Source organism: Dermacentor albipictus, chromosome 4, assembly GCF_038994185.2.
Source record: "Dermacentor albipictus isolate Rhodes 1998 colony chromosome 4, USDA_Dalb.pri_finalv2, whole genome shotgun sequence".
Lineage (NCBI taxonomy): Eukaryota > Metazoa > Arthropoda > Arachnida > Ixodida > Ixodidae > Dermacentor > Dermacentor albipictus.
This window is the reverse complement of record NC_091824.1, coordinates 173543429-173569016: the sequence shown is the minus strand read 5'-3', so window position 1 is coordinate 173569016 and position 25588 is coordinate 173543429. Positions and strand designations below refer to the sequence as shown.

Sequence of the window (25588 nt, the reverse complement as noted above, 5' to 3'; positions counted from 1 at the left end):
GGACAGACAGAGCAATTTCGGCACAGGCGTAGTCAACGATGGCTCTGTGGCGCGAAAGGAAATTCCATCCCAGGATGACATCGTTAGTACAGGAAGGCAATACAAAGAGCTCAATCACATAAAATAGGTCCTGAATAACGATCCTAGAAGCACATGAGGCTGAAGGTTCGACGGGCTCCATGGTGGCAGTACGATGTACAAGGCCAGAAAGTGATGCGACTTTCCTGATCTTACGACAAAGAGCCTCACGTATGACGGAAATGGTAGCGCCTGTGTCGACAAATGCGAATGTAGCGATTCCTTCAACCTATATTTCTATAATGTTTTGGGGCGATAGTGGAGCTCTTGGGCATTTCGACAAGCGTGAAGCTCTTGCCTCCGAAGCCGCAGTACTTGGTTTCCCTCGTTGGAAGGCGGGCGACGACGCATGGGCGATATCGAACAGTGACTTGGTGATGGGGAACGACGGCTGCGGAAGTTCTGGCGATGAGTCCAGAAGTTCGGCAGCGGATTCGAATCAGCATTCTTGTGGGCGCTGCAGATGCTTGTGGATCAACGACGACGTCCGGACGCGGCAGGCGGCGGCGACAAAAGCGCGCCACATGTCCCGCGAGACCGCAGCAGAAGCGTATCGCCCGATTGTCCCGCCTGCGCCATGGATCTTGCGGCCGGAAGTATTGAGGGGGCATTTGAGGCACAGGGAGAACTGCTGGGCGCGATGGCGGCAGCGGGTAGGGAAGCGTCGTTGGTCCAAGACGCGACACGACTTCAGCTCACGTCAGCGGTGCGGAAATCGGAGTGTGCTAGTAGGCTGGCGGAAAAGCCTCTGCAACCTGCTCGCAGATGGCCTGCTACACGGCCAAGGACAAAAGTTGGTCAGGCTAATGGGTGAGAGGGAGCAGCGAGAACTGGCGGGCCACCTCTTCTCGAATGAAGGCTTTGATTTGAGGTACCAGATACCCATTATCAGTCTATTCGGGAGCAGTCGCCAAGCTGGAAAGGGAGGCCACGTGAGAAACAGTTTGGCGGGCGAGCGCTCGTTGCGGGCGTAATTCATCGAAGCTTTGGCAGTAAATGACTACGGGTGCAACGGCATTAGAATTCTTAGCCAGGAGCATTTGAAAAGCGTCGTCTTCAATGCCATTGAGGATTTGTGTAATCTTCTCTTCCCCAGTCATCGTTCGGCTTACTCGGTTGCAGAGACCGATAACGTCCTCGATCTAACTAGTGAAATTCTCGCCCGGCTGTCGTGCTCGTTGGTGGAGGCCTTGTTCGGCGCGAAGCTTTCGCATGGCCAGACGGCCAGATTACCTCCGCGAAAGCAGTGTTAGTCATTCCATGTCACAATAGTGGCCTCATGGTATCGGAAACAGAGGTTGGTGACATCCACAAGATAAAAAATGACGTTGGTGAGCCTTGTCGGATCGTCCCATTTGTTGTGGTTGCTCACCCATTCGTAGTCACTATATATCAGCGATGCCACTGAACATACCTGAGTCTCGTTGACGAACGGCACCGCAGCTGACTGGTCCAGTTGAAGTGGGTCGCTCACCGGCGTCGTCTGGCATGGTATTGGCGGTAGCAGTGGGCAGAGTGCGGCTCCGGAGCTCCAGGGCCAGGAGTTAGGGTGCCCCGCACTTCCAACCAATGCTACGAGGTTTATTGACGGTTAGCGGTTGGCGAGTCCAGCGCAGAGAGCAGTCGAGCGGTTCCAGCCAAACGATAGCGCGAGCAGAAGCAGCGACTCCGACCCTTTGGTCTTTGTCTTCCTCACTTCAGGAGCAATGCGGCCGCAGTAACATTCGCGCTATCTCCGTCATTACAATAGGAATGGTAAATAAATAAATAAATGACTGAAAATTTATTTATTTATTTATTTATTTATTTATTTATTATTTATTTGCATTTATATGTGAAAAGGGCTCACCAGCACCAGTTAAAGACACCATTTTCTGAACATCGTAAATTTAAAAAAAGGACCCTATTTGGTCTTTTATTGTTCACCTTGTTTACACCACACCTGAGCCTTTTCGTAATATTCGCACAGCATTTGTGTCAGTGAAATTGCATTTACTAGAAAATGTAGTGCGTGCTTTCTTTCTACTAGTTAGTTTCTTCTGTTTTAACGAATGTTATAACTCGTGACGTCGTCTGTAACATTATAGTCACTACGACGATATTATAAGTGGAATAGGAGGAAGACAATGGAAACACTTGCGCAGACGCAACGCTGTTCCAGAAAGGCATGCCTGGGAGCCAGTTTACGATTCGGAGCCCAGATATGCCTGCGCCATTATACCTGCGTTCTACAAATTATCTCGTCTGCTGTTAGCCAATTTTTCTTTTGTTGTATGTGACCGTAACTGCTGGACGAAAGTGAGGAAAAATGTATCCTTAATACGGTAAACAATAATTTAACGCAGTAAATTTCGCTAAGTCAACATCACGATATGAGAAACGTGGTCATTGCAGCATTTGCGGCAGCCTTGCGAGTGACATCAGCTCTCGACTCGCAGCCAAAAATAGCGCTCTGTGCAAGCGGCGTCGTGTTTTGCTTTCACCGTGGCGCGGCGTCAAGAGTGCAGCTGTCGGATCTGCCGCACAACTGTCGGCCCTTCGCTTCGGGCTAAAGTGAGAATGCCTGTGGAAATATATATGACCTGATATCGCCGGGCTCCATACTTGTTTGTTACACTGCATCTCGATTATGATAAAGATGGTATTGATTTGCTCCTCCCTTTCTACGCTCATATAGTCTTAAATGGATTCGCCCCGGTCGCTTGGTGGCTATGGCATTCTGCTGCTAGGCATGATGTCCTGTTTCGATTTTCGGATACTTCGTGAATTTCATGAAGTTTCGGATGCGGCACTCCCGTGCCGATGCGAGTGGAATAGCAAATAAGAAAGCACTGGTGCACCTAGCATGCGGTGCAGGTTAAGTTATTCCAAGTGGCGAAAATTAACCCGGTTCCCCCTGCAACAACTTTGCATAACCCCTCTGTTGCTTCCGCCCTTTAATATCAATCAATCAATCAATCAATCAATCAATCAATCAATCAATCAATCAATCAATCAATCAATCAATCAATCAGTTTTCAGTGACGATGCAGCTCATTGTGCAGTGTACACAGTAGCGCATTCACTTGTATCGTACCAAATGTACGCTTGCTGACGACCGTAAAAGCAAAATGAAGACGAAACTCGCTCTTGCAGTCAGCACGAGGAGTTAACCCCATATTGCAATAAGTGATTAGGAGAGTGCACTTTACTAGCGGTACACAAAACCACAATAATATACACGGTAATGTTTCCGCAAGAAAAGAAAGTCGAACAGCCGGATTGGTTTTGCCTTTGTGTCTATATAATCCTTTAGTTGATGCACATGCGTGGCTACGGGGGCACCTACACACGAAGGAAGCCAGCCCGTCAACAGTGGCAGCAGTGATGCACTTTAATATTAGCAGGTAAGTTACTCCAATGCAGCAAGATCGCTAACGTTCTTACCGTAATCTCTGTAATCTTTCAATGGTGCAGGATTATTTCGCAAAAAAAAAGGAAAGAAAAAAGAAAGTAACTCGTGCTTTCAGTCGGTTACATTCTTTCTTTTTGTCATTACAGCTACCTCGAGATGCAATTATTTATTAGTATAAATGCGTCAGTACCAACCTTACATGTCTGTATTAAGCTGTAGCAGTATCCTTATTTCTTTCTTGCATGCATACATACAAACAAAGAAGAAACAGAAGCAAAAGGCCTTTTTATGCGCCTGGCAAAGGCGCCCGTAGTTCGCAACAGATACGCATTTGTTGCACAAAACACATCTGACGCATCATAGAACGAGATGAGGGACAACAAAGGGATATCACAGTTGCAAAGTGATAATAATTACAAAGGGATGACAAAGTGACATTACACTTAAGGGGTGTGCACATATTCGAAACTTTCGAGTAACAAATCGATCAGTGCCCTATTCGTTTCGGTCTTCGAATCGAATAGTCACTATTCGCAAATGCGGATATCTTTTAAGTACTTTTAGGGTATATCGGAATGCCAACTGCGCCCAAATAAACATACAAATTGGAGCAAAAGTCCGGTAAATTTTCACCCCCGCAGGCATAAAACATGTCAGCTCGCGTAGTGAAGCAGGATACGTCACTTGGGACAGTCATGTTTTAAAGGCTGTGCAGCGATCAGCCACCTTCTTCGAAGAGCCTTGTGCTCGCGAAGAAACTACTTGTTTGCTCCTAATGCTATATTTGTGCTTTTAATAAACAACGCTTCATAACGAATTACGTAATCACAGAAAGTGGCAAACTCGGAGAGTGCTGGCATGTGAACATTGTAGCATATTAATTATAACGGCTGTTCATTAATCGAAAACTATTCAAGAAGTATTTGATATTCGATTCGATTCGTATTCGATTCGGTGTCAGTAATCACTGTTCTCACACCCCTATTACACTTACAAAACACTCGCCGCGGTGGCTTAGCGACCATTGCGTTGCGCTGTTAAGCGCGAGGTCGCGGCATCAACTCCCGGCCGCGGCGGCCGCATTTCGACGGGGGCGAAATGCAAACATGCACGTATCCCGTGCAACTTGGACACGTTAAAGATCCCTTGGTAGTCAGGATTAATCCATAGTCACCCACTACGGCGTGCTTCATGATTCATCGTGGTTTTGGCACGTACAAAACCCCAGAATTCAATTCAAATTCAATTCACACTTACAAAACGGCTAATAACAGACACTTCCAATACAGTAAAGTTTCATGAAGATAAAAAGGAAAGGTAAAAATATAGGTGAAATAAAAAGTGAAAATTATAACTAAATGAAAATTAAGTACAGGTTCATGAAAAATAACATTGAAATAATTATCATCAAAGCATAGCGTAGTATGCAATTTGCTTGATATTAGATTCTTTGCAGCGGGTTTAATGTCACAGCAATAAATGATGTTTCATGATAAAATCTGTGGGTGAAAGTAAAGGCTTATAAAAGGCTGCTGCTGTCTGTAAATCAAATTAATTCTGCGCTCAAAGGCGCTGATGTTGTAAGCATAGTCTTTTGTAGCAAATTAGCCAAAATATTACGCTTTAAACAGCTGCATGCCTACAATGTATAAAATCAAGCATTGAGTAGTAGGCAAGCTAGCGCAGGATTAAGGTAAACGCGCAGAAACTGCTTACATCTTAAATTCATTTCACTTAGAATAACGTATTTCTTCGTTACAGGAATAATCAGCGCTTTCTTGACATTTAGAGACAATTGGTTGTTCAGCCTGTGAAAGAGTTGGCAGCCATAGGTAAACCAGATTGTGATTGCTATGGAAGAGACTGGTGCCCATCAAGTGGACGTTCAAGACACTCATCGCAACCAAGTCAAATGTTAAAAAGCAAAAACAAATAAAAACGATGTTATTTCACGTATATTTTGTAATCATTGGCACATAAGCAGCACAATTACATAGATAAAAATACTTGTCCTTCTATTTCTAGAATACACATCATATCTCACCATTGAAGTGATCGACCGTGGGGGTGAAAGTATAAAAAGCAACGGCTGTCGTCTTGTTCAGCATAGGTTCATCAGAAACCACCTCTGCATAGTTACATTGATGTTTTCATTAACAGTCTTGTAAGGATGTATACAGCCTGTGTTCAGAGCAAACAAAATACCGCAGCAGTGTTTACCTTTGCAAAACAGCTCATTTCGTACATGGCTACGAGATGAACAATAACTCACGGTGCACCTACCATGTCTTTTGTGTGCTCCCGAAAATGTGCCATCAAAAAAGTTTCCTTTCCACACCATTTATCATGGACAAACTCACATCCTAAATCACTTTGGGTTCCACCATATATGTCACGCGTAACTAATATATTTCTTCGAGAGGAAGCCTCACTTCTATATGGAATAAGGACAGGATTTATTAGTGCACCAGCATGGTTATTTAAGACGGGGCATATCAATTCTACGAACTGTACTACATGCGACGAGACAGGAGACAGTGAACACTTTCTATGGTCGCGCCAGAAATTCCTAGATGAAATGGACGCTTTCCCGGAAAATATGCAAGAAAAGGACCTTCCACATACGTGCCTGCAACACCTCCTCCCATCCCCTCCCTCTCTCTATCTCATCTTTCTCTTTCCTCTTTCCTGTCCCCAGAAGTAAGAGTAGGGTAGCCAACCAGACGCATTTCTGGTTAACATCCCTGCCTTCTCTGTTCATTTTCTCCTCCCCTTCCTCATCCTCCTCCTCCTAATCCTTCTCATCCTGCTCCCTGTGTTCCCCAAAGGAGCAAAGAAACTTCGCTTCTCCTTATCGCATTCTTAAGAGAGACTGGTACGATGAACATGTGGCGAAACACCACAGTGATTCTGTAAGAGACGCTCGGGCGGAGCAATTGCCGGCCTTGATCGCCAGGCTAAACTCGCCTGTTGCTACAACTCACCATCACCCCCATCAAAGACACACATAACAATATACCCGCAACAGGGTTCATCAATAAAACCACGATCTCAGTAAAAAACAATCTTCTGTGATTCTCAAAATTAAATTCTGCATAAGTGCATTCATCTGTGTTTGCATTCATCCGTGTACAAACGACCAGCAAGGTAGATGAACGAAAAACAGCCCGAGCGCCTAAACACTGCACAGGATATTGTCACTGGTATAAGTGAAATCAGATTGGGTTAATAGTAAAAAATAATAATAATAATATATTGCGCGTCGGTATCAATTACTTCGTGGTCTGCTGCTTTCCCTTCCTGATAATAATATTTGATAAAACAAACGTACATTGTGTGCCAAAGGCAAATACGCGACGTGCCTGTTGTGGTCCACAGTCAGGTGGTATTTTTGTAACCTTTGAGGCTCTGGGCTCGATATCAGTGAGGTTTCCGATGTGATGCGTGGATTAACTTAAGATTTGCTACGGAATCAGTGATATGATAAAGAAAAACGCTTGCTTATGCTCGTTCATTCTGTTCCACACACGCAGGAAAAGAGAGCCGGCGGATAATTAATTACCTTAACGAGACCCTGAAACCCTTTCTCCGGTGAGACAGAAGTGAGGCCGGTCGGAGAAGACGAATCCGCGTGTCACTAGATCGCCTCGGGACGTGGACATCGCTGAAACAAAAGAGCCACGCCGCCATCTGTCGGGACTTTTGGGCAGTTTGGCCGCCGCTATATACAGAACTGAATAGTCTGAATCTGCTCTAATGTGGCCTTGGCTGCCATCTGTGAAGACTTGTGACGAGGCGGTAGTGGATCTGTCTGAGAGCAGCATAGAACGCATAAACCATCACGTTCTCTCTCTCTCTCTCTTTATTTATTTTTTTTTCTTTTGAACGCTGAATGTCAGGAGCACGTGAACTGAGAGGGTACACAATAGCAAACCGTGGCCTTCGGTGGTCGTATGCCGAGCGTGGTCAAATTGTTGTGAGGCTGTCGGAGGCCAAAACTTCCGTCGTTTCCGTTGATAATTAACGTCTGTGCATAAATTGTGAGGCAACTCAAATGACACAATTTTCTTCCGTGAGAGCGGTGTTAAGCTGCACGAGTTGGTGCGAAAACATGTTCAGCCAGAATATCTTAAAGATGGGGCTCAGGTGCTGAGTCCGGATTTGCACTGCTTGCAGGTCTAGTGCGTGGTTTACACAGTGGCACGCCCTTCACGAATTTTAATAACAGACGTGTCTGCCGAAAATACAAGCGAGAAGACATGACCGAATGCCGCTTCCTGAACTTAAGCAGATGATTTCCTTTCCCCGGTACGAAATTAATACGTACCGTGTAGCTGCAGACGATGCCGATAGCACCAAGCTCCCGTTACGACACACGGCTTGTTAGGTCACAACACTCAAACACGGTAACATATTTTAAAGGGACAAAGAGAGACAGAGAGAGAAAGAGAAAGAAGGCGAAGAGAGGAAAGGCAGTTGGGTCAACCAGACGTGCGAACGGTTTGCTGCCCTACACTGAGGGTAAGGAAAAATCAGGAATAGAAAGAGGAAAAGGGGGACAAAGTGGGGGAACACCTCCAGAGTAACACTCCGATTTTCATGGAGTGACTGCGTCACACGCTCAACATTTGTAGCGGTACGTGACCCGCCTCTACGACCGTCTGGCGCCGAATCCCCGCCCTCGCGAAACTGTTGGTGCCATTCAAATACACGGCTTCTTGATAATCCTTCATCGCCATACACTTGCCGTACCATGTACCGTGCCTCACTATGTGTTTTCCCTGGCCTGACGCAAGACTTAATCTTTACTTTCTGCCCAGATTTTTTGTTCATCGCATCCCTCGTGTAACGTCTATAAATGCGCCACCAAGTCTAACAGTTGGTTGCCAAAGTGAGCTCTGCCGCCTAGTGAGCTCGTATTAGAACCCTACCAAGACTATCTGTGCGCTGAGAACCTACAAAGTGACTCAGAAACACCCATTTTGAGAGTTTGAGTATCATGAAAAGAAACTGAGATATCGGCTTTAGAAATTTTCTGACAAATTGTATATAACCAAAACATCAAAGTCCACGCGAATGTTAGCTTTATTTAACATCACACAGCAACAGTAGCCTAAAGTTGTAAAAATGTGCACCTGGGTTACCGAGTTCAGAGTGCACCTTGACGTTATAGGGGCCCTGACGTTTCAGTCCATCTGCACTCGCGGCAGCGATGTGATAACGGTGAGGATGCACTAACAGTGCGCGTAAAGGAAGCTCGTGGTGTCTCCACTCCTGAGCAAAACAAACGTGACACATAACATGGAATGCCCCTTTCCAGGCCCCCCTCGTTTCCTGCGTGGTCGTGAATCGTTCCGAATACGAGTTGAGCGTTGCCGGAATAGGAGACGTCCCTTGTCGGAGACACCGAGGTCGGCGCCACAACAGCGGCGAAAGCGCGCACCGCTGTCGCTGTGGTCGTCTCTCTCGCAGGACGTGGCCCGGCGACACTTCCTGGGGCCGGCTTCTCCTTTCAGAACGGTCGCTCGTGAGAACCTATGCGCTGACGGTGGCGTCGCTCACAGCTCACGACGCGCTGAGAAGTGGACATGTTTTCATCGAAGGACCATAGCGGGAAACTGTTAGGAGAGAGAAAATAAGCGATGAGAGACAGAGAAGTTTGACTGTGCGGTTTGCTACTTCGCACTGGGGGATGGGTAGAAAAGATGACGAGGAAAGAAGAGTAGATGTGAAGAAATTCTGTCCGTACATATACAGTGAAGACCACTGACAACCATACTTTCTCGACCAGTCCCGACCAATACATTAAAAAAAATTCAGGGGCGATTTAGTGGTAAATGCGAGAGAAATGCGTTAGTGTTGTGTCGCACTTCTTTGAGTACCTGGATCCATGATTTAAACCGCATACGCCACATTGCAAAACGCTGTTCAGGGGCTCACTCGACAGACGTCCTGCCTCTCTGAGGAGCGGTGACGGTGGTCTAGAAAAGACAACCGTCAGCTGCAATATATATATATATATATATATATATATATATATATATATATATATATATATATATATATATATATATATATATATATATATATATATATATATATATATATATATTTTAGAGCAACTCCTGCTCGGGTCGGCTGAGGCAAGGGTCCAAGATGTTTTCCGTAAAGCGACGGTTGTCAAGCTTGTCGAGCGTGGCGTGGAATTCCCTTCTTTTAAACTGACCGAAACCGACAACTGTCGGTATATATAGAGCCCGCTGCTCATGGAAACCCACCGCTCTTTGTGCTCTTTTGTGCAAGACATTGTACTCTCATTGCTCATGCGTTGTGCTGATATGAAATTGAAGCCCGAGCCCAGCACAGACGCGCTGTTGCATCAAATCCTTGGTGATTAAAAAGCCATGCCAGCAAAACTCCGAGGTTGAAAGTTTTGCAGCGGCATTCACAGAACTTTCGAACAAGCTTTTTAGCCTTGAGACAACCATTCAGGACCCGCAAAGGAAATTAGTCGATCTCGAATACAGGAGTAGACGCAATAACCTCCTCGTGTTTGGTTTACCTGAACGTGCTTGTGAAACAATTCAATCCCTAATAAATGCCGTAGTGTTCGAAATATTTGAAAACAGGGTTTGGATCAAGGTGTCGACAATCGAAACATTTCATCAGGTAGGGCGGAAGAACCGAAACAAAAATAGGCGAGTTGGGCTCAGGTTTAACGACCGCCGTGAAAAGATTAGCGTACTCAAAAACTGTTCTAAGCATAAAGCGAAATATATCTCGATTGCAGAGGAACGTTTCGACTGAGACTAGACAAATAAGAAAGCACCTACGTGAAAGCACTACAAATATCAGAAAAGACGACGGAAAAGTAAAGCTTGCACATGACAATGTCATCATAAACGGAGAAATGTATCCTTGGGATGCTGCTCATCTGAAAATAATTCCAGATATAGCAACCAACAAAAAGCTTAAAAAGAAACAGTGAACCTTCTCAGGCACTGAGGCAAACTTCCGTTGCGTTAATCTAAATTATCGCAGCATCGTAAATACACTATGCGACTTACAGAGCATTTCAATGGCGCACGAACCGCACATCATTGCAATGTCAAAACTTGGCTTGATTACGGTATCTCCGACTTCGAGATAATAACGCCAGGGTATGAAATTTACAGGAAAGACCGAGATTCTCGAGGACGCGGAGTTGCTTTGTTGTTTCACGAATCCTTGCAAGTTCAAAGATTACCTGATATAGCAGGCATTGAATGCGTTATTGCGCAAGTGTTCTTGGACGATTTCCATCCTGAAATTGACGGGTTTTACCATCCACGTAACTCTGACATATGTATTTATAATCTGAATGAATGTTTGTATGAAACTGCTAAACATTGCAAGAGCCTCTAGCTTGCTTTGCTGGCGATTTCAGCGTCCCGTCAGTGGATTGATCAAGCGATTTCCTTGAGGCCCTTTGCGCAGCCGCAGAAAATTAAATGGACATCGTTCTTTTCTATGGGCTGACTGAACTTGTAAAACAAAAGACGCACGCGCAAAACACATTGGATCTTTATTCTTGTAGAGGACCACGTCTTCAGCCGTAATCTGAGTGTGGACACATTCGAAGAAATCTCGGATCACAGAATGGTACGACTAACATTAGAGCTAAACATCGAATGAAGACCCTCTAAAATTCCGGTGTTCTCACGGACTAACGACATCGATATACTTGATGCATTAAACACTGAATTTTATATCTTTTTCTTTCAGAGTCTGGTTATGTGTCTGTTGAAAGTTTATGGTGCTCCTTGAAAAAGGTTGTTGACAAGTGCATCTACGCTTACGCACCCAAAAAAGCGAAAAGTTGCATATTATACGAAACCGTGGATGATAAGAGACCTCGTGAGCCTTTTGCGAAAATGTAAAAAAAAATACCGACCCAACACAAAGCACGGCCATCAAAGGCTGACACTGATGAGCTAACCGACCTGCGCAAACATACTGTTTTGAAAGCTGAAGAACCTTATCAAAATATTGTTTTTAAAGACTTTTCACATCCCCGGATAAGTTCTAGCGATACTTATCGCCCCCCCCCAAAAAAAACAAAAAAAACTAATGTGTCTGATATATGTGTTGACGGTATCGTGCTGACCGATAAACCAAAAATTGCGAATGCATTCCACGAAATTGCTATGTGTCCACGAAAGATGATGACAAGACACCACGCATAGCCATTTTGAATAGCGTTGCACACATTAACGATACTGACATAAACAAAGCAGGCGTGCTGTCTTTGCTTCTTGACTTTGACGTAGAGAAGTCGGCAGGCATCGACGAAATACCTAATGCCTCTCTCGCGAGGTACGCCGAGTCGTGCGCTATGTGCATTTGCATTATTTACAATAAATCACTCTCGCGTGCGGAAATTTCATTTGAATGGAAACATGTAAAAAATTTTGCCCATCCCTAAATCAGAACACCCCTCACCGCTCTCCTACTGTCAAATTCTCCTACTTTGTATGGCATAAAAACTGCTAGAACATGTGATGTTTAGGCACATATCAGTTTGAATTGAAAACAACGATCTCTGCGACACGGGCCAACACGTTTTTTGGTCGCGGAAAGTCAACGGTAACACAACTGTTAAAAACTGTACATGAAAATTGCGGCCGAACTAGACAGGCAAAGCCAAATCGACATGGTATTCTTAGATTTCAATAAGGCGTTCGACTGTGTATTTCACCAGAAATTGCTACCAAAATAAAAACCTATTCTGAAAAACGACCGGCTGCTTCATTGGATTGAGGCATACCTTACGAGAAGGCGACAGGAAGTCGTTGCTGGTGACGCAAAATCTGTCTCATCAGAAGTTCAGTCTGGAATCCCGCGAGGATCAGTTTTGGGCCCCCTGTTTTTTCTAGTTTTCATTAATGACATCGTTAAGCATATATTAGTTAAAATGCAGTTGTTCGCACATGATTACATATTCTATCGAGAAATTCACAGTAAAGCAGATCAGGCTATACCAAACTCATGATTATCCGCTATAGAAACATGGTGCTTAGAATGGCAAATGACAGTTAATCTAATGAAAACAGTATCAATGAACATAACACGCAAAAATAAGCCGTCATCAATTGTACACAGCATTAGTGGTCATGACCTATCCTATGTTAGTGAAGATGGGTACCTCGGATTAGTGATAGAACCACCCAGGAATAAACCGCTCAACGGTTTCTGAAATAATAAAGTTCCTCCTCCTCCTCCTCCTCCTCATATTTTAAATAGAATAACGATATATATAGCTGCCAGTTAAAAAAGAAAGAGGCCGTGAGGAAACTTGGATACTTAAAAACTTGGGCTAAATCTCTCACTCACAGAAAATTATTAACATATAATACATTTATAAGACCGCTGCTAGAATATACGTACTACTCCTGTCTGGGACCCTTACACCTTATCAAATATAAGTATAATCGAAAACATGCAGTGGCAACCAGTTAGATTCATTTTTCATTCCTATCGCCATCACACAAGAGTTAGCGCGCTTCTACAGGATTCGAACCTCGAAACTCTAGAAGTAGGGCGGCATCGAGAGAGGCTTAAGATGTTTTACATAACTAATAGCGAATACGTAAAAATAAATAAATAACTTCTACATGAAACCGTGTAACCGGCGCTCAACGCGTTCATCTCACTCACAGAGGCTAAACGAGTACGCGCGCCGAACTGGAGCGCCCTGCCTGAATACTTGAAAGCCGCATCTTCATTCATGCACGCACTCGCAAAAGCTGTGACATAAGCTGTTTCCCAGGGTATCTGCTACAGACTCGATAGTGTGCGACATAGATAAACAATACATACATGCATGTGCACTTCGCCTGAGAAGCTCTTTGTGCTTTGTGCTTTTTGCTCTTTGTGCTTTTAGCGCTACATTGTAATGAAGTGTTCTCTACTTGCCGTTGTGTTTATATGCATGCCGTGGTACTTTCTACAATGCTATTGTTTCTGCTTGGGCTTTTCAATTTTCTGTTATTTCTACTTGCGATATCCTACCTTCTTTATTGAGATCCAGCTTTGTCTCAATTGTCTCATACTTATTATGCAAAAAAGGTGAGGCGTGCAGACAGGACACAAGAGAAGAGAAGTGGACAACACGAACGCCGCTTCTCTTCTCGTGTGTCTTGTCTGCACGCCCCACCTTCTTTGCATACTGAATCCTTACCAACTAGCTCAGCTTTCTGTCGTTCTAAGCTTCAAAATGTCCCATATACTGTTATTCTTTCGTACATATTTTTGCATTGTATACACGCTATTTTTGTTCCTTTGTACTACCCGTTACGTATCTTTTTGTAATACCCCGTCATGTCTAGGGCCTGACAGCCAGGCTGCCAGTGCGAAATGAATGAATGAATGAATGAATGAATGAATAAATAAATAAATAAATAAATAAATATTCCGAGTTTTGCAGCCGGTTAGCTTGCAAGACGCGTCCACTGGAATGAATTTCTAGAATGACACCAGTTTGGAGACATACGCCATCAAACTCGCCGTAAAAATGCACTGTTGTTCCACTTAGTTGTTTAACAAAAAGCTCTTTTATTCACGGAAGCACAAAAACAACTGGAACTCGCATGTGTTTCGCCCCATGCACACACTTTGTGAAATAATCTCTCGAAAGTGGTGTCATCCTGGAGATTGATTTCGAGGGGATACCTCTTGCATGTTCACCGGCTACAATTCGTAAATTGCAACATGTACCGCAAAGTAAATAATTAGAAGTTAATTAATCGACTTTTGTTAATTAGTTCAAGATGTGTTTCGATTTCTCGGGCTAGTAAAGTCCGCCTCTTCAAATAATCCAGCTCACGGATAAGAATTATGCTACCTGCTATACAGGCGATATTTGGCCGTAAAACTGAGAAATGGTCACCTCGTATAGAATATAACATAACGTTGTCAGAACAAAGACGAAGGTGCAATGTCAGTGGAGGTAGACGAAGCAGGGATGGATAATCTATCAATAATGTTGCAATATAAGCGAGGCATCGATTTGGCAAGGCGGTTCGATGGTGAACGCCGCACGATTCCTGGTCGCTCGACGGCCGCTTCTGATGGAAGTAAACTTTTCGTGTATCCAGATGTACGTTACAGAACTCCTGCACCTTTAGACCTAACAATGAAAGCTGTATTTAAACATGCATTGAGAGATTGTTCTTTGGTCGTATACAGGCGTCGAGGACGTTTTAACGGCAAATTTCGCGTGCATAATATTTGTTCAATAGCTTCAACATTTGATTATCTTATTACGGTCTCAAAACGAAGGGCAACATGCGGAGATAAATATGAGCAAATTACTGCCTTATACTGAACTTGCGAATATAATTTTGCTTTGGGAAGGTTCCTGTCAAACATGCTATATAGATATGCACGAGCGCCATCTTAAGACGGCTTCCATTGATACTTTTAAGTCATGCCGAAGTTGCGGTTGAACGCTCAGATGGAACCCAGACACGGAAAAATTTTCTTCTACGAATCATCGCGTGAAAGTGATTGGCTGTTACTATCGTGAATAATAGCTCTCGCCTGCTGCACGAGTAGACGCGCGTGCACACGAACGCGCGCAACACGTTCGTCTTTCAACGGGACGTCGCCTCAACCGTGCAGCGGCTGGCGCCAAGTTCAACATGCCAGCTGAACGCTGCATGACGACAGTACGCATGCTGTTTTGCTGTGGGATGGCACCATTACAGCGAGAGTCGACGTAGAAGGGATAAAAGCCCGTGAGCTTGCCTTCAGTGACGCAGCAAAGCAGGAGAGTGCTACAGCCGGGCTGATCGTGAGACGGCCATCGTGTGACGAGTCAGCAGCCGCGTTTTCACATTTCGTGCACAGCCGCGCGCACTTGCAGTGTCCGGCCATGCGCAGGGCGCGGAATGCGCGCCAGCTGTGCACGGGGCGGCCGCTATCGAGGCGCGCAGCTGCTGCACTAAGTGCACGGCGCCGATCGCGAATGAAAAAATGGCGGCGTAAAACACGAGAAAGTATTCGCGTTAGTTTCTGACGTTCTAGTGAGCAGTTTGTTCTAGTGAAACTTGACGGCGCTTTCGGCGGCGCCCCTCAGCGACAGCGCACGAATGCGAAACCGTTACCGCTTTCACCTCGCTCGTGTGCGATCAGCTGTCGGATTGAATTATGTGCATTGAAGACGTGTGCAGTACTTGGATGCAAAAATAGTGACTGGCATATTAAGGAATGGAATTAATCCGTGTAGCCAGGTTCGCGGACCGATGCTGCAACTGTCCGTAGATGTTACCGGCACTTCGAGATGTACGGCTTTCTTCGAGGATGCAGAAATTCGCTCATCCGCCAGCGTTGTATCGCTAACCTTCAAAGAAAGTGCTTCGGCGCCGGAACGTCGGCAAGAGTACCGCTCGTCAAACAATGAGAAAGAGAGTAGCGCCGCTTCCTGTCATAGTACGTTTCGCGCACAGTGTCTGCACCCATCTACCCCAACTGGCGCGGAATCTTACGCCCACTTTATCGCCAACGTGTCAATAAGTGAATGGGCGCGCACTTGAATATACGCACACCATGTACGCACAATAAATGACGGACTAAATTAAATTACGGGGTTTTACGTGCCAAAACCACTTTCTGATTATAAGGCATGCCGTAGAGGACTCCGGAAATTTCGACCACCTGGGGTTCTTTAACGTGCACCTAAATCTAAGTACACGGGTGTTTTAGCATTTCGCCCTCATCGAAATGTAGCTACCGTGGCCGGGATTCCAACCCGCGACCTCGCCCTCAGCAGCCCAGCACCAAAGCCGAGCAACCACGGCGGGTGCAAATCATGGACTACAGCAATAGCGCACGAATGTTCGAAGCTGAATGTTGAATGTTTCGTGACGGTCAGCAAGAGTAAGCGACTTACTAGCGTTAATACATCTTTGCTACAAGGCATTACAATGCACAAAACGGCTAGGCTTCAAGCTTTGCACGCAGCAAGAACAAATACATCGGAACTGAGCACCCCGAGATTATCAGATAGTAACCGCACCAAGGAAATTTACTGAGTCAGAAGTGTGACAAGCCGCTGCTTCAAAATATTTGCTAAATAAAGAACAAAGAGCAAGACACTAATCCTGATTCAATTCATGAGCGGAAAGTATAGATAGCTTACAATACATATTTAGCCTCTTTTTAAAAACAAGCAAAATATGCACTGCTCGTGCCATTTGAAGATAGCTTAATCAGTTTCCAGAACGCTTTTGCATGTTCTCTGAAGCTGTGGCCAAAGCTTCGTGTCGTCCACCCAGTCACCGTCTACAATATCTCCCGAAACAGAGGTTTGCTAAGCCGCACCGGCGTCATACACACCCATTGCGAACGCAGAGGCAACAGAGACAGTTGAGGCAAGCAATGCAAGCGTTACCACGTGATAAAACCTGGCATTGCCCACGGGTTCACAGCGAAAAGGGTAAATACGCTTAAGCGCGAGATCGCTGGTTCGATTCTCAACCGTCCTATTCCGATGAGGGATATACATGAAAAATTGGGGAGAAACTACCGAAGAAGATTTTGAAGGTCAGAGTTAGACTTCTTATGTAACCTGCTGCTTAAAACCCTGTGTACAGAAGCATATTCAGGTATTGTCAATAAATCAATAAATATCGCCATGCCATCTGCGAATCACGAAACCTTGTGTGATCATCGGCAGAAACACGAAGTGGCAATCGCGCTGTCAACCACAATGCCAAACGATACCACGACACGGTACATCCTGTTGTAATCAGTGCACCCCAGCTGACACCCCATAGCAACGCTCACTATTCCTAGTAAAAAGCCATTGCAACTTCGTTGCAATGGCTGTTTACCAAGCGTGGAGGTGTCTGCTGCGGATGGTGCAGCATCGCTTATTTAATACATATTTATAGTCGGATACAACTATAGAAAAAAGGGGGTGTTTACCCCTCCGAGGCGGATGCACACGTGCATCGACCAATGGGCGCGCACTCTGGACCGACGTCATGAGCCGGACGGCCGGTGACCCCGCCGTCGGAGAAAATGACCACCCGGGCTTCGAACTGGGCCAAGTCGCATCAGCTGTGCGCGTAAACCCCTCGTCACAGTGAATTCCCCAACTGTTTGCGATTGTCTATCATGCCGGAAATATTACTGCGAGCTTACGATGCCGCATTTGTGCCGCGTGCGTTTATTCTAAGCCGTGATCCGGCGAAGAAACATTGCAGCGAGCATCGCTGACGCTGTTCTACGCTTTGCCTGAAAACAGCATCCCGCGGCAACCGCTGCAAACATACATCTTGCGTGTTTGTTCCATGTTGTTTTTATTTCGCTCCCGAGTGAAGTTACGACGAGAAAAGTTTGCCAGAGTCTGGTGCCTACTGTCAGCGGCGGGTGTGTTCATGTACTGTGTCGCTGCGTTTCTCGTCGGACGGGGTGAAGTGATGGAGCAAAACCATTCTCAGGAGAAATGAGAAAAGCGTGCGTGCATGAAACAAACCTACGAGCCTATCAACAGAAACTATTTGCAAAAGAAGCCTCATACACAAAGATTTGTCGCCGTCAACTTGGCGTGAACGATCGTTGTCAGCATTGAGATAGCCGAGCGTCTAACGGCGGTGTTCGAGCGTTGTGTAGCACCGTCGATTGATTGCTTTCCACCAGTGCTCACCGCGCCCGCAAGATGTAGAATGCGCGCTGTGGCAGTCACGCATAAGTTGTGTTGCCAGCGCTCGATATGGTTTCCCACAACACAGCTTCGCGCTGCTTTTCGATCCTCGTGATATGTTGCAATTAAGGATTCCCAAGACAGTGTTAAGAGAACGGTAAAAAAAAAAAGCATTCGAGAAAGTAGGCACAGCAGCTTGTGAACCCGCTCCTATAATACCTCTACCCGCGTCTGTTTGTAAATGTGTGTATGTTTTCTTGCGTTTGTCTAATTTTTTTTTTAATTCCCACATTTCCCACATTGATACATAACCCTTGTGTCGCCATGGCACATTCATTCTGGGGTACTGGCCAATAATGCAGACGTACCACTATCACAAACTCAGCGCCGAAGTTGTCCGTCCAGGCACACACCCAGTGGCACAAGTTGTCCACCAGGCCAGACGGCAGCCAGCAGCGAGTTGTCTATTCGAGCATCCGCCCAGTTGCCCATGTCGTCTGCTCGGCAAGATAACAGACAGCACATACCTAGTGACCTAAGCTAGGAGACAGCTTGGGACAGTGGGTATGTGTCACTGTTTTTTGGGCGAGTTCGTGCAACTATCCAATGTGACCTTAATAGCTAAATAGATCTATCGCTTTAGAACACGTGTAGCGCGCTTTGGGTGCATGTTAAAGAAATGGTAGAGCGCTCTCAGATGGTAGAGCGGCTGCCCCGGAAAGGCGGTGGTCCCGGGTTCGAGTCCCGGACCAGGACGAATTTTTCTTCAACTATGCGTCTTTTCTTTCGAGGAACCCGTATGGGTTTCCTTTGTAGCAATTGCTACGAACGGGTGGATGTCCGATTTTCCCTTTATTCATTACTTCTCTCCACCTTGTGAGTTTCCGCAGAACTACTACGTCAAACCCTTGATGGTCAAACGAAACCTACGTTAATGGTGGTCCCGCAAGGGACCCACGCCACAATATATGTAACCTACTAGCATGGTCTTAAGTAACGCTAATTTCACGAAACACAAGAACGAAGGGAGATACACACCATGCGCAACGACTTTCAACTGAAGTTCATTGGAGGAAAACAAGTTAGCACTACTTAAGACCATGCTTAGTGTAAACTCACTAGTCCAATTTTCCATTCTGTTGAATTGCTATGAGTTAGCGCCGATGTATGCATATAGCACGTACTAAAGAACCAACACTGCTGGTGAGCAGTCTTCACGCAGGCCTTGCACTTCAAAAACAATTACCAGGGAGTGATTAAAATGCATGCTAAAGGACATGCGTCCTTTAATTAGTGCACTTCATATGTGAGGCACACAAATAGTAACCATAAAGTGCGATATCGATACACTGTATGGTGTCAGTGAACGAATCACGTGAGCTATCACTCTGCGTCATGCTTGTTTGCTACGCGCGTGTCGCTCAACGCCTACCTCCTGGCACTTTGGGACCCTCGTCTGTATATTGTATCTTACCAATTCATTGTATTTAAAGAATATTAAACTGAAACTATACACGGCATATATCGCACACCTCTGAAGTGCAATACTACAAATATTATTGCCAGTTTGCTGTACCATCCACCTTACCTGTACGATGGGTTTGCCGACGAATTTTGCCGCCTACTGACCGATGTGTGCACGCGTTTTCCAAATTCTGTCCTAATTATCTTCAGTGATTTTAATTTTCCAAGTATCAAGTGGCACACTCTATCTCTCTCTGCAAGTGATAAGGATGCGGACGTTTTTTTGCAGACTTGTCTTGTTTTTCGCCTGACTCAGCTCATTACAAAGCCCACGCGATCCAGAGGTAACACTGCCAACATTCTCGACTTGATTTTAACCAATTATCCCGATGCTTGTTCTGAAATAAATAATCTCAGTGGTCTTTCGGATCATGACATCATTACTGTGTCCCCGGCCCAGACGGACTAAGAAACAAACTAATCAGATATATAGTTGACAAAGCCATACAAATCATTACAAGCAAAATTAACGAGGTATGGGCTGAAGGCCGGGTGCCGGATGAATGGTGAACTGCCAATGTAGTCTTCATGCCCAAACCCGGGAAACCGCTTCATGCAGAGAATCTGAGACCCATCTCCCTTACGTCGTGCCTTGGGAAGGTCGCAGAACATGCCATCCACTATCAACGCTCTTAAATTCTTTCAGTTCTCAAACTGCTGAGCGGCGCCTGGCCCCTTTCCGTTGCGCGCCGCGAGAGGGCGTGCACGACGGAGTTAGCCCGGCAAGGCGCAGCGTAGCAGCACGTTTTGCGCAGGTGGCCGCTGTGTGTAGTCGTCGTTTGCTCACGTTTGCGCTCGCACTCGCGGTATTTAATGTTTTGTGCATCGCGCTGCCACTCGTATGCACTATGCCACGCTGCTTCGTTCCAGGCTGTAAGAGCGGCTACGACTCCACGCGATCCGTGGACAAGAGACATTTTTTCAAGGCACCTCGCAATGCTGAGCGCCTTCAACAGTGGGAGCGCGCTATACCACGGCTGGACAAAAAGCTTTCAAGCTCGTGTTCTGTCTGCGACCTCCACTTCATCAATGATGACATTTCCAAGGTCTTCGAACACAACATTTGTGGTGATATTGTGGTCATACCGCGCGACAAATGGACGCTGAAAGATGACGCCGTGCCTCGCCTGTTTCCGAACTGCCCAAGTTACCTCTCGAAACCCACACGGAAGCGCAGAGCACCAGCTCCCAGACGTTCACCAGCACAACAAAAGCGGCATAAGAAACAAGGTGAGTATGTGGATGCTGCTGTCAGAGCTGCCGACGACGAAGCGAGCTTGCCTACCGATGACAGCATGCCGGCGGAGAATGTCTTTCATGTGCTCAGTCGCATGGCGAAAGAGGGACGAAAAATTCGAGGTTGGTGCCTTGACGTTGTTAAGGCAACGGTCGTTTTGTACAAGCTCGGGATAAGAAAGAATATCCCGCATGTAGAAATGTCTGTGGTGTTGTCAGACAGCCTTAATTTAATTGTCAGCGCAGATGGTCGAGTTGTGCCACGCAGTGTGTATGCCGGGAAGCAGACCACTGAGTTCAAGTGTATGGAAGACATCACATGCCTCGTGCTATATGTGGAACAGCTGAAGCTGTGTAAGGGCTGTCCTGCAAAGAAGTACCCAAAAATCTCTTCATCAGTGGTGGCAACAAAGCATGGTGAAATGTGGAGGCGCAACACATGCATGGTATTGAGTGTCAATGCTACATGTGCTCAGTGCCGGACTCTCGAGAAGCTTTTCTTGCAGCGGACGAAACAGCAAAAAGATACCAAGAAAAAGCAGGCTGCTCGCTTGAAGTTACTGCGTCGCAAAGCAATTCGCGCAACCTCAAGGCGAGAAAAACTGAAGGAAGAAGTCCTTCTGATGAAGAGGAAGCTTAGTGCAATTACGGAAGAGACAATTGACGTCTCTCTTCATATTCTTCCGGCCAGGCAGCAACTAGCTTTCAAAACAGCTTTCATGGCTGCAAAAGCCAAGTCAAAAAATGGGAGGCGATATGATGATGAATGGCTTATGACATGTTTGTTACTGCAAATCTCAAGCCCGAAGGCCTACACTTTACTTGGTGATATGCAGCTGCTACCACTGCCATCAAAGGCTCGCCTTCGCCAAATAATAGCAGGAATACCATGCAAGTATGGATTCAACCAAGTTGCATTGAACAGTGTCAGAAGCCATTTCAGCAACAAAAGTCACTTGACACGGCTAGGAGTATTGCTCCTTGACGAGATAAAGTTGAAGCGAGGTGTCTCCTTCAATAAGGCCTCATGCAGAATGGATGGCTTTATAGACTATGGTGAAGTCATGGCACCAAATGCAAACCACCTTGCTGATCATGCATTGGTACTGATGTTTGTGCCACTGTTCGAAGACTGGGTGCAGCCAATAGCAAGCTTTGCTACAAAAGGAGCGGCTCCTGGGAAAGTTCTTGCTGAACTGGTAATGAGCAGCGTCCTGGAACTGCACAAAAACAATGCGTCAGTGCTGGCTGTGATCAGTGATGGGGCTGGCAACAACAGATCTATGTGGGGCCAGCTTGGAGTGTCAGGAAAAATGGATGCGACATGCCACTTCATTGAGCATCCCTGGGAACCGTCACAAAATATTTACTTTATTTGTGATGTTCCACATATTGTGAAGTGCATACGAAACCACCTGAGGAAGCACACATACGGAATGGTAAGGGAAAAAATGTCCTTATTTTCCGAACAGTTTAACAATTTCTTTTTATTATTTCCAGGCTGGCGACCTTCGCATCAACTTTCAGCATTATGTGACCCTATACGAAACAGAAAAAAAGAAGCATGTACGTGTTGTGCCAAAACTCACTGAAGCACATGTTTCCCCTGACAACCTGCGCAAAATGAGCGTCAGGCTGGCGACACAGGTATAACTTGTTGCTGTCCAAGCATGTTGCCTTTCTGTTCGTAAACTAAAAAAATGCTATCTCTCTCTCTCTCTTTTTTGCACAGCTCTTTAGCCGTGGAACGTCAATTGGATTGCGTGTGTACAGGGAAGCAAATGTCCCCGCCTTGAAAGACTCTGACGGGACTGAGACATTCACAAGAATGCTGAACGATGTTTTCGATGCACTCAACGTCAAGCTTCCATGCAGGGGAATCAGGCGTCACTCCAAAGAGATACAGGCAAGTGGCCAAATCTCATCCTGGAGCCTAAGCTTGATCTTACATATGCCGTCGTCTTGCTTGTTATTATCATGAACTGTTGAAACGTTTTCTTTCCAGATCATGAAGCAGTTTCTAGAAGTCTTAAATGTGACTGAACAAAATGCAGTTGAGAAAGGTACAAAGCTATTCGCGTCGCAACTAACGACGGAGTTCCTACGCGTCACATTGTTGTCTACGCTGGATATTATCAATTATCTGTTCAACAAGGGAGCGCTTTATGTGCTCACTGCCAAGCTCAACCAAGACCCCTTGGAGGTACCTACCACAATGACCTTGTTTCCCTTTTAATATATAATTTATGGATGTTTTACATATCCACTTTAATGCGTATATTTTTTCTTTCAGCGGCATTTTGGTCTTGCACGATCATTTGGAGGAGATGAGTCGCACCCAACCGTCATGAATTTCTCGCAGATATTTCGTCTGCTGAGCGTCTACACACCCATCAAAACAGCACTGCGTGGAAGTGTACAAGGCGAACCAAATGCTGTACTTGTCAGCGTGGAAGAGGCATTGAACACTGCTCGAGCGGTCCATCGCTTGAACAGAGCTAGCTTGCGAAATGAGATTGAGGCTAGGCTGCTAGCAATTACTTCTGGTCCTTCAAGCTCTCTTGAGCGAATGGACACCGAGCACAGCTATTTCAGAGGCGGTGTAGATGATGCTGTGACATACTACTTATGTGGCTATGTCATACACAAAATGAGCAAGCACACAGAGTGTGAATTGTGCCTGCAGGACATCAGCTCAACTGTTCCACTCGTTGGTTCCGATGCATACTTGACGACATATCGGAGCTTTAAGGAAGGGAGCCTCAAGCGTCCAACAATGAAGATGCTACAGTTCGTAAGAATTGCAAATGACTCCGTATCATTTTCCCTTGATCAGGCAGGTCTCTGCGGTGACCTATTTTGGAAAGTCCTGGATGAGCTAGATAAGTGCAGTCTTGCTCGGCTGGGTTGCGATGAGCACATGTGCGCGTTCACGTGCCAGATACTGAACTTTTTCATTGCCACGCGAATGCATTTCTATGCGAGAGATGCGAACCGCCGCCTAGAAACACGAGAGAAAGTAGCCATCGCAAACAAAAAAGCTCGTCTTTTGTAAAGCCATGCGGTAAATTCATAAGCCGTGTGCGGCTCCTGTAATAAAAGCTTTTGAACTCGTTGAGAGAAACAAAGATCTTGTCTTATTTCTTTCTCTTTTAGTTGCTAGTAACTAGCCACGGCCGCTGGATAAAAAGCGGCCGTGCTCTAGCAGACGCAAACGACGGCCGCAGTGAAGGGTGGTCCGTCACAGCTTTGGGCGCAAGTGCTTTCCTTGTTCAGTTGGCTAAGTCGTGGCATTTTTTAAACTTCGGAATGGGTACGAAATAAGCTGCAAGTAGATTAATGACGCGCTGTGCATATTTGGCGATTTCAACAAAAATAACGCCACTTGCTAAGCAATCACCAGCGCTTTGCAGCGTAGGGCGCCGAGTACGGCCGGGCTAACAGCGGCCGCCGCGCCACCTGTTGAGTGGAAACGAAAAGGGGCCGTGCATCGACGGCCGCCGCAAGGGGAGTTTGACAACTGAAAAGATCTAGTAACGTTGATCCACTATATAATTGGAGAGCACATTGAAGAAAACGGCCTATTCCGCCACAATCTCATAGGCTTCAGAAAATCACTATCCACACAAGACGCCATGCTACTCATCAGGAACGAAGTCATAGACAACAAATCCAGGGATGTAAAAGGCATCCTGGCGCTCGACCTAACCAAGGCCTTCGACACGGTCAGGCACGAGCACATCCTCAACGAAATCTCCACTTTAGATCTCGGAGTAAATTTCCACATTTTAGTAAGATCGTTTTCGGCTAACCGAACGGCCACCATAAACGTTGGACAAATCAGAAGCAGAAAGCACATGCTAGGTAACATCGGTACCCCGCAAGGGTCAGTGCTTTCGCCGCTTCTTTTCAACATCGCTATGCATGATCTCGCAAACAAACTCTCGAAAGCCCCGGGGGTAGGGCACGCGATTTACGCCGACGACATCACCATTTGGTCCACGAGCGGCCCGCTAGGCACTCTGGAGCAGAACCTACAGCAAGCGCTGGACACCACGGAAGCTTTTCTTGCAAACACGAGACTGAAGCTCTCCCCCAGCAAATCGGAGCTCCTTCTGTGCAAACAAGGCCCCAGGCTGAGACAGCCCCTTAGCTCCCTCCCCGTTCACCTACACACCAGGGACGGAGAAAACATCCCCAGGTGTAACACAATCAAGGTCCTGGGCATGGTCATTAGGGCTTACAACAATGACAACGCGGAGGCACTAAAACGCATCACAAAGAGCACCCTCAACTTCACCAGGGTCATATCATGGGTCGCCAGCAAAAGGGACGGACTGAAAGAGGACAACCTCATGAAAGCATTTCACGCCTTCCTCATTAGTCACGTAACCTACGCCGCCCCCTTCCTCAACTGGAAGAAGACGGAGCTGAATAAAATTGATACACTGATCAGAACGGGATTGAAAAAGGTCCTAAGCCTCCCTAGAAACACTAGCACGGAACGACTCCTCCAACTGGGGCTACACAACACGGCAACCGAACTGTTTGAGGCACAGCGAAACTCCAAATTAGTCGGCTCTCACTCACAAGGGCGGGCATCGAGATCTTACTAGAAGCAGGCATACAGCCCCTCTTCATGCCACCACAGAAGTCGCAACTATGCT

General features: G+C 46.0%; 1 protein-coding gene and 1 pseudogene across 4 annotated transcripts in view; one reads left to right on the top strand and one right to left on the bottom strand.

Moving 5' to 3' along the window:
- Positions 1-25588, bottom strand: part of LOC135913610 (BTB/POZ domain-containing protein 6-like) — a 202301-nt gene that overhangs the window by 161410 nt on the left and 15303 nt on the right. For 2 of the 4 annotated variants that reach the window (XM_070537826.1, XM_065446130.2), the window contains exon 1: positions 1493-1757. The exons of the other annotated variants lie outside the window; for them this stretch is intronic. In XM_070537826.1, coding sequence (XP_070393927.1) covers positions 1493-1568 — 76 coding nt within the window. In that variant the 5' untranslated portion in view covers positions 1569-1757. Of the gene's footprint in view, positions 1-1492; positions 1758-25588 lie in introns of those variants that run through there. 4 annotated transcript variants of the gene reach the window in all.
- LOC139059735 (uncharacterized) lies at positions 20336-23990 on the top strand (annotated as a pseudogene).